Source organism: Castanea sativa, chromosome 2 (genome assembly GCF_040712315.1).
Source record: "Castanea sativa cultivar Marrone di Chiusa Pesio chromosome 2, ASM4071231v1".
Taxonomy (NCBI): Eukaryota; Viridiplantae; Streptophyta; class Magnoliopsida; order Fagales; family Fagaceae; genus Castanea; species Castanea sativa.
Genome location: NC_134014.1, coordinates 4238690 through 4248427, shown reverse-complemented (window position 1 = coordinate 4248427; position 9738 = coordinate 4238690). Strand labels below are relative to the sequence as shown.

The 9738-nt window shown below is 33.8% G+C and overlaps 2 protein-coding genes across 2 annotated transcripts; one reads left to right on the top strand and one right to left on the bottom strand.

Annotated features, from left to right (window-relative positions):
* The first annotated feature begins 284 nt into the window (after nt 1-284).
* Nucleotides 285-1190, top strand: LOC142623718 (uncharacterized). The gene is made up of 2 exons (XM_075797169.1): nt 285-502; nt 631-1190. The coding sequence occupies exons 1-2, from the start codon at nt 377-379 to the stop codon at nt 868-870; spliced, it is 366 nt and encodes a 121-aa protein (XP_075653284.1). The 5' UTR covers nt 285-376; the 3' UTR covers nt 871-1190.
* Nucleotides 1191-8045: 6855 nt separating this feature from the next.
* On the bottom strand, nt 8046-9441 carry LOC142624352 (uncharacterized). The gene is made up of 2 exons (XM_075797882.1): nt 9102-9441; nt 8046-8656 (listed from the first exon to the last, which is right to left on the bottom strand). The coding sequence occupies exons 1-2, from the start codon at nt 9439-9441 to the stop codon at nt 8046-8048; spliced, it is 951 nt and encodes a 316-aa protein (XP_075653997.1).
* Nucleotides 9442-9738: the final 297 nt, after the last annotated feature.

Here is a 9738-nt window from a genome sequence, read left to right as displayed (position 1 = left end):
ATGAGAGGGAGCACTCATTTACAACCAAGAGTGGTAGAGATTGAGTCTATCCTAATTAGATATCTGGGTGTGGGTTGTTGCCGGCTGGTCCTCATCTCTTTCTTCAACTGGATAATATCTTAACACACTTCCATGAGCTTTGTGGGTTCGTAGGACTTGTCCAGATTGGCCAACTAGACCATGACCCCACCATTGCACATGCACATCCCTACTAGACCATATACTTCGACTTACCTATCCCTACCTTCCTTTCCCTATTTAAACCTCTTTATCCCCATTGAGTTTGGAGAAAAGAGAGAGAAAAAAAAGATACCACAAAAGTGAAGAACAATAGAACACCAACACACACAAACAGGGTCTACTTTGAGTAGAAATAATGGAAGTGTCTATGGAAGTAGAAGATGATTCATTTTTTGCAGACTTAAGCAAGCAAATCTCTCTTTTAATCATGGATGACGACGAGGAAGACCCGGTTGCGAATTGTCCTTCAGTTTCTCTCCAGGTTCTTAGTTCTTCATTTTGTGTATATATATATATGTAGACACTTGTATTTTCTTGTGCTATAAGTAACCTTGTTTACTTCTTTTTTCAACTTATTTGGTTACTAAATGAGTGTGGCTTAATTTTCAGGATTTTTCTCGAGCAATCCAACCACCTACACAATTACCTCCATTTCTTTGTCATGAACAAACTCGCAAAAGAGAAAGCAAAGGAACTGGAGTTTTCATCCCCCAATTGTCACAGACGAGAAGGAAGCAGAGGCAAGGAAGATTTGCTTCTTACAACACAAAGTCCCAGAGACAGCCTGATAATACTAGGATGGTTTCCCAAGTGTCTTCGAAGTATACTTTTAAGCCAAAAAAAGTTTGAGGACAGAAAGACCATCATGAAGTGTAGGATTCAGATTCAATAATCTCTACTAATTAATTATTCTTTGCCTAAAATGTGCTAAGGCAAGGATCTTGTGAAATTTAAGGTTTATATATATATATATATATATATATATATGGTGATCATGTACATGGAAAAGCTATATATATATATATAAGGTTCCTAGAGAGATTCACCACTCCCAACTGTGGACAATGGACATGTATGGTGGTTAATTATTGAGCTTGATAGAGAATAAGCTTTTGTATTGCTCATTTAAGGCTATTGATCAATTTAATTTATTTAGTGTTGGTGTATTAGAGCTGAACAGATTGACTATTGGTAGCACTAAATTGTGGATCTTGTGAGAATGAACACTTTTTCAACAATGAGCAATTTGTTAAAGAAACTAGCTGTTGAGCCTAAAATTTCAGTCTTTTTCTTTCTTAATCATTTTCTTGATTTTGGTTGGCAAATATGGAATCATTCTCCTTCATGTAAAGATTTAGATGAGGTTAACTACATTGGCATGTTGAATCTCCAACACGAAGCTAAGAGAAGATTTTTTGTATTCACTAGGAAAAAATAAAACAAAGATGCTTATAGTTATAACATACAAGTATCAGCTTTTGCCTTTTGAGCAATTTGCTGGTTATTGTGATACAACCTAAAAGAATACAAAGATACCATGATTGTCAATATAAGCTCCTGTTCATTATTGGATTCCATTAGGGCCATCAACAAGCTGCACAATTGAAGGCATCAAACTTTGAAATTTACCTTTAATCATGACATTATTAGTTTGTTCTCTCCTTTCAACCCTTTTTTTTGAAACTCTAGTGTGAAATGATTAGGTGGTTTGACATATAATTACCATACTCTCTCATCTTTTAACCATTTATTGCATTCCTCTCGTCCTCTGTTTATTTCCCACTAACAGCAAAAATTTTCTCGTATGGAAAATGTTTTGTACAACTAAAATCTTTCACAAGCGAGTCCCCATTTTTCCTACCGGTTCTAATCATTTAAAAGTTAATAAGAAAAATAGTACTATATATATATAACGTATTAACTACTAAATTAGATACAAATCTTTTGTCAAACCTTTGAATTTCACTCCATGCTCCATCAATCATAATTTGTCATATATTCGTTCAACTTTTTATATAAAATTGTATTCCTATTAAAATATGTGAAATCTCACATAATTTGAAGGTGTACATCACAAAACATAAGCTTGAAATCCTCCCACATTTAGTTTATTTGGTTTAATTACACTAAATGATTAGCAATAATAGAAATAAAAATTAAAAGAGGGGGGTTATGATTTATGAAAGATGCATTAACATAAGCTATTCTATTAGGCTTTTGTTAAAAAATAAAACTTATTTAAAAAATAAAACAGATATTAAACTATTAAGACAAGTATGGTGCTTTAGATCGAACATCACAATTAAATCTTATTTAGAACTCAAAGAAAAACTCACAAATGGGGTGGTGGACCCAAGAAATGCTGAAGCTATAGCTAGGGTCCAAAGCTAAAGATAGCAAGATCTAGTAGTACTTAATCAGTTAGTTAATTGAGGACTCCTACTTGAATGTTTTTGAAAACATAGTACACTTCAAATTTTATTTAGAACTCGCAAAGTGGGTGGACCCAAGTAAAGTGCTGTTGCTAGATCTACAGTACAAAGTTATAGCTAGCAAGATCTGGTAGTACTTAATTAGTTAGTGGGAAAAAAAAAAGTAATAAGGTGCTTTAACGAATTGGTTTAGAAAAAAATACTTTCAGAAATTTATTATGAGAAATTGAAAAAGATTATTTTTTTTTTTTTGACAATTTTTTATATTTCTCGTAAACATGTTATAAAAATTTTTCAAAAATAATTAGTAATAAATACCTTAAAGGCACTCATAAACCAAATCGTTCGTTAATCAAATTATTATACTTGAAATCAAGTTTTGAAATCATAATATCATTTAATATTTCTATTGATGATAGCAAATTCATTCATAAAAAAGTAATTGAATTTTACGTAGGTTATTTAACCTACCATAATCCTCCTCCTCCTCCTTCTAAACTCAAGACTGGGTGTAAAAATAAAATATATGACACTTTCAATTGATGTGCTCTAAGGGAAAAACTTCATTCTTCCGCCCCCCCCCCCCCCCCCCCCCCCCCCCCACACACACATCAATTGATGTGCTCTAAGGCTATTATACATGAAGGTATCTTTCTTTCCAGCATTGCATCTCATCAAGTCATTTCAATTTTGCTGTCATATTCAAGTTCTTTTTCCCCCCTAACATCATGTTTTCCATTTTCTTTGGGTCATCTCTCTCAGTACCATTTCTCACATAATTTTCAATTTCAGTCACCCAATTGTCAATCCCTCATATCACATGACACATATTTATGGTGGGAACCAGTGTGTGAAGAACTGGACCCCAAACTTAGATGCCTGCTATTTGTACTTGTTTTACCTGAAATGATTTTTTTTTTTCCAAACTAAATTATTGAAGTCATAATTTGTCAAAGGATTCCTTATCATCACAGAGAAGAGTAAAGGAAAAATAAATAAATAAAGCAAAAGATAAAGATATTCTTAATGGAATATTTGCTTTGATTGGTTTTGAAATCTAGTACTAGGCTATACTAGCTAGCACCCACTTATACAGGCCACATAATACATACTTCAAACAATTGCAAAATCATTTTGAAGGACAAAATGAATCTAGTGGGTGTCCACACCTTTTTTTTAATTTTTCTTCATAGCTTTACACACAGGCCATTGGTACGAGGCTGATTCAGAAAGTGAAAAGAAGTATGCACCATAGAGGCATAGACCTTAAAACATACCAAAATGATGCAGCATTTGAACTCATTTGGAAAGAACAAAGCCATATATATTGGCCTTCAATAACCTCCAACTTCGTATCATCATGTCTAATCACATTGAGGAGAGAATTGATTTGAGGCCACAACTAACATTGAATTATCTAGTAAGCCTAGAGAATGTAGCTGTCCCAATAATGTCTTATCATGTGTTAGGGATGGGATGGGATGTGTGATGTGTCACGTTGAAGAAAAATAAAAATCTGCTAGGCTCATTGTAAGGTCACACCGAGGAGCAGTATGTAAAATGGTGAATTCAATGGATCCAATTATATACAATGGATTGCAGACTCAGCCGCCAGATTTCTCAAGTAAAAATGAATCACTATTACCATCATACCATGAAGAAAATAAATGCACCGAATCCGTTAGCTAGAAGAGACTTTCACTTTAGTTCTTTCAGTCATGTTAAAAGATCAGGCAATCAAGTTGCCCACCATTTAGCTCTCTAAGTCCGGCTGTGAGCTACAGGTCTAGTTTGATACCGTTCTTGAAGATATAGCTCCCCTAGTTGTTCACGATGCTTTGTAAGCTATTTAGTTTCTCTTAATAAAGTTTGCCTTAAGGGCGGTTATCTCAACAAAAAAAAAAACCATAATTTTGTTATTTTTGATAGTCTACATGTGAACATTTGTTGGTTTTATTTTGTTACAATGTCAAATTATACTATGAGAGGATTTGTCCCAGTGGCAGCTCTAGGAATGTTTCTCAAGGTATTTTTGGATGAGTTTGTTTCGTTACAATTTTTTTTTTTTTTTTTAGATTTTAGTTCAAATTTTTTTTTTAGCTTTTTTCTTTTTGCTTGAAAACAATTTTATAAATACCGTTTCGAACCCTGTTTCGGTTTCTTTAATGGAACAGAATATTTCCGTACCGATCTATTTCGACATACCGTTTCAAAGTGTTTCGATGTTTCTAAAAAAATTAAAAATAATATATATTTATATTTTCTTATACAACATAAAATTATTGATCCAAATAAGTAAACCTCAAATAAAACAAATCATTTATGCCTCATTTGGTACACCCATTGAAACATATGTTTTCAATTTTTAAGTGCATGTATCAAACACCTCCTTAGTTTTTTTTTTTTTTACACTCAAAGCATTTAATTATTATATAACAATTGCTGTTTTAGAATATTAAAACATAAATATGTAATTAAATAATAAAAACAACAACAAAAAATAGTACAATAAATGTATATCATATTGGGAAGAGGCAAGACTCAATAAGTAGGTTTGAAATCAAACTCTTTTGTTAGCTTTTTGAGTTTTGTCATTTCCCAAGCTTTGTCACGTGGGTGGAGTCAGCAAACTAAAAGTCTAAAAGGCAAACTAAAGAAAAAACTTGACAAAGCAAAAATTAGAGTCAAAAACAAAAGAAGAGGCAGATTAGCAGAGCGTCTGAGATGAAGCAAAGAAGAAGACAAGGAAGAAGAAGAAGAAGGGCAACCTCTGCGAGGGTGTTCCTAATTTTTTTGACGATGTTCCTAATTTTTTTAAAGGTAGATAAATAAATAAAATTGAAAATTATTATTTTTTTTTTTTTCAGGTGAGGGTGGTCCCAGGACCACCCTCACGTGAACATGGCGTCGCCACTGATTTGTCCTCAAAAGTTCTATTTAGTCAACGAAAGTCATTTTTCTACCCAAAAAATATATATATATATACACACAAAATAAGGTCAAAATAAAGTTCTATTTAATATAATTTTAGGCAATATTACACTATATTTTTTTTTTTTTAAATAGCACCTAGTGCCACACATCATATTGGTATGTTCTAGGTCTTATAAATTTTAGGTATCTCCGCTAAACTACAAAACAAAATAATATATTATGCTTAATTTATTAGTGATAAGCACTTTGTCTCCTACAATTATAATTTTCATCATATTGAACGAAAAGAGTTAAATTTTTTTTTTTTTTTTTAAGCAGGGGTATGTCAGAAATTTGTATTTTTCCTTAAACTTGATAAAATCTTAATAGGAGGGGACAAAGAGCTTATTATCAATGAAACAGGTGAGATATTGCTCAATTTTGAAATTTAGAGAGACATTCCAACTGATTTTTAAAGAATGGGAAAAGTGCAATTTGCCGCCAATATAAATATATATATATATACACACACATTTTGATGGTTGATTGTTGCTTGTTGTTGATGGCTATATATATATACACACACACATTTTGATGGTTGATTGTTGCTTGCTGTTGATGGCTTAAGTGGGTGATGGCTGATACAAACTTGAAATGGCTGGCACCTTCAAGATTGATGAGTGATTGGAACTTGAAATCGTCTACAATAACTTCAAGTTGATGGCTTGATGCTCAGCCAATGATCATCTACAAAGTTCCCATAGAAAAACTTATTCCATATCGTGAAATATCAAATTACGTGGTAGTAAATAACATTTTTTTTTATTTTTTAAAAGAGTTTTAACCTATAACGTCCGCTCCTGATGATGCTCTTTATCATCAGACCAAGACACCAATTGGTTTTTGGTGTAGGCGGGGATTGAACCCCAAATCTCTTACTCAAGAGTCAGAGACTTTACCAATTGAGCTACTTGGAACCCACGGCAGTAAATAACATTTTTATTACATTTGTTTCTCAAAAAAATTTAAAATAAAAACATTTGGTTTTAATAATGTTTGGCTCTAATTTTTCTTTTCCCAGAATACTAGAAGGTAGATTATATTTTTTTAGAGAGTAGAAGATAGATTATATTTGGAAAGAACTTTATAATTTGAATCATCTTTAGCCACAAAGTCTTATACTGCATTACTTTTAAAGTAATAACAATTTCCTTTAATTCTTTGAGAAAATGAACCACCAAAGAACTAATTCCAAATTTTCATTCACATTACTGTAATCCTTTCTAAAAACCAAATTAAGACAAATATATACATACCATGAAACTCCTTTTATAAGTTTGAACTTATCAAAAACAATGAAACCTTTCTAGAAAGTGAAAAATATATATATATATATATATATATATATATATATATATATATATATATATATTAAATATATTATATGAACTTCATCTCCTTTGCTTAAATAAACTAAAAGCACCTCTGGATTTCTTATAAGCATATTATTTTTTTTTTTAAAATGGATGCATATTAAAATTTCTATCCAATTAGTTATATATTACTAAAATTTACTTTTATATTTTCTTCAATGCCTCAAAAATAAATATATCATTTAAACAAAAGTCCAAATCTTCTATCCCACTCTTCTTGCTCCACTACATGCTCCATAAATAAAAACATGTCACATGTCCATCTAATTTATTAAATGCTAAATTTATGCCTTCTATTATTTCAATTTCCTAAATAATATATTTTTATTTGTGAAGTATATAATGGAGCAAGAAGAGTGAAACAGAAGATTTGGACTCCTTCAAATGACTCAAGCTGAATGGTACTGCTAATCACCTTCAATTATTCCTAGACTATTGGTTTTCATAGGAAAAAGATTCAGAAAGACCCAAAAAAATCAAAGTGGACCGAACGGATCGAAGGAGACTAAATGGATGGACCAAAGTGGATCATTTGGACCAAAAAGACCAATGTAAATTGAAGTGGACCGTTTGGACTGAATGGACCAAAATAGACCAAAATGTTTTTTTTTTTTTTTTGAGAATCAAGTCTGGAAGGTCTTATTAAGCAAATGACAAATCAAAAATTACAAATGGACCAACATTTGGTGGAACATGCTCCATCCAAACTAATAAAGAAAAAGAAACAATTGCTCTCTTGGCCAAAACATGAGCTGCACAATTGCCCTGTCACCTAGTGTGAGAGAAAGAAAAGGTTCGAAGCGAACCTACAATAGACACTGTCTTTTACAATTTCTCCAATGGATGAGTGGCCCCAATCTATAGCCCGCAACGCCCTGCACACCACCTCAGAATCGCCTTCTAGTATTTTAGAAGATAAGCCCAACTCCATAGCAAATTTTGCTGCTCTTCTCGCAGCTAAAGCCTCCAGCATTTCCACGGAGCCCGGGTAGAGAATTTTTTCAGCTAAAGCAACAATCACTTCCCCCCTTGCATCTCTAACAATAACCCCAATCCCCACTTCCCCCAAGTCGATGAAAACAGCCCCATCATAGTTCATTTTATACATGCCTTCCTTTGGTGGTTGCCATTTAACATTTTCCTTGGGTTGCTTTAGTTTGTTCAACGGACATTTAGATTGAAAGTCCGAGAGATACATATTTACAGCTTCAAAAAATTTGTCACTCAGCAAACCTTTCTCATTTAATCACAGTCTATTTCTATGATTCCAAATGAACCACACCACCACACCGAATAGCTCTAGCCTCTGAACCCGCTGTCCTAACAAGTTAATCAACTCTTGCAAATCTTGAATTTGGGAATGCTCTGTTCGGACCCAACTGAAACAGGGAGCCCACACATGATTGATCTTCTCACAACCCCAAATAGAATGGAATGTGGATTCTTGTTCCGATAGGCAGGCACTGCATCTTGCATCCTCAATTATTCTTCGTTTCTTCAGATTCTCTTTTGTGGGTAATGCATTGGAACAAATACGCCAAAGAAAGTTTTTTATTTTATTAGGAACATGAAGCTTCCAAATCTTTTTCCAAAAGGACTTTTGGTGCGACGGGTCTGAACTTGATGCATTACTAACATTTGCTTCCTCACAAAGTTTTTGATAACCTGCTTTGATAGAGTACTCACCATCTGGATTATCAGGCCATATAATGCGATCATATTGATCTGTCCAACATAGGGGAATGGCTTTGATCCAGTCTACCTCAAAAACTAGGAAATTTTGATACCAAGTTCTGATCCCAAGAGTGAGTAGCCGGATTGATGAGAGCAGCAACCTTAGCACCATCCAACTCTGGCCTACATGGAGAAAAAATTTTGGCAGATCCCTTCCCAAGCAACCAATTATCCTTATAGATGCCTATGCTTCTGCCATTGCCTATTTTCCATTTCATGCCCAGAGATATCACCTTCCTCGATTTAAGGATGCTTTGCCACGCATAAGACCCCGTACCTGCTGATGCTTCGAAAATTGACACCCTAGGAAAGTACTTCGCTTTAAAAAAAAAAACCCTATAAAATAGTGAGGATTGGTCCTTCAGCAACCTCCAAACATATTTTGCCAACATTGCATCATTAAACCTCCCCAAATCTTTGAACCCCATTTCTCCCTTTGATTTAGGCTTGCAAAGAACCTCCCATTTTTTCCAATGGATTTTCCGTTGCTCCCCCTTTTGCCCCCAAAAAAATTTTCAGATTAAAGCCTTAATTTCATCACAAAGACCAACTGGTAATTTAAAACAACCCATGGCAAATGTAGGAATCGCTTGCATCACCACTTTAAGCAAAATCTCTCTCCCCACTTGAGACAATAACTTCTCTTTCCACTCTTGGAGTATACTCCATACTCTTTCCTTTATGAAGTTGAGGCTCGCCTTCTTATTCCTCCCAACCCCAGCCAGTAAGCCAAGATATTTCCCATACTCTTTCACTTCCGAAACTTGTAAGAAGTTTGAGATTAAGGCCTTTGTCTCTTCATTCACTGCTTTACTAAAAAATATATTTGTCTTCTCCCGGTTAAGCTTTTGGCCTAAAGCTTGTTCATACAAAGACAAAATATCTTGGACAGCTTGTAAATCTGACATAGTAGCTCTACAAAATAACAAACTGTCATCTGCAAAAAATAAATGTGAGATTCTTGGACCTCTTTTGCACAAAGAAAAACCCCTTATACTACCATTAGAGGCTGCCTGCTGAAGCATTCTATTCAATCCTTCTAAACACAACAAAAAGAGGTAGGGAGACAATGAGTCGCCTTTCCTTATTCCCCTTCATGGCCTAATATCCCCCCTAGGCTTTCCATTCACCAAAATTGAATAAGACACGGTGCTAATACACTCATAAAAAAGAGAAACCCACTTTTCACAAAAACCCAATTTCTC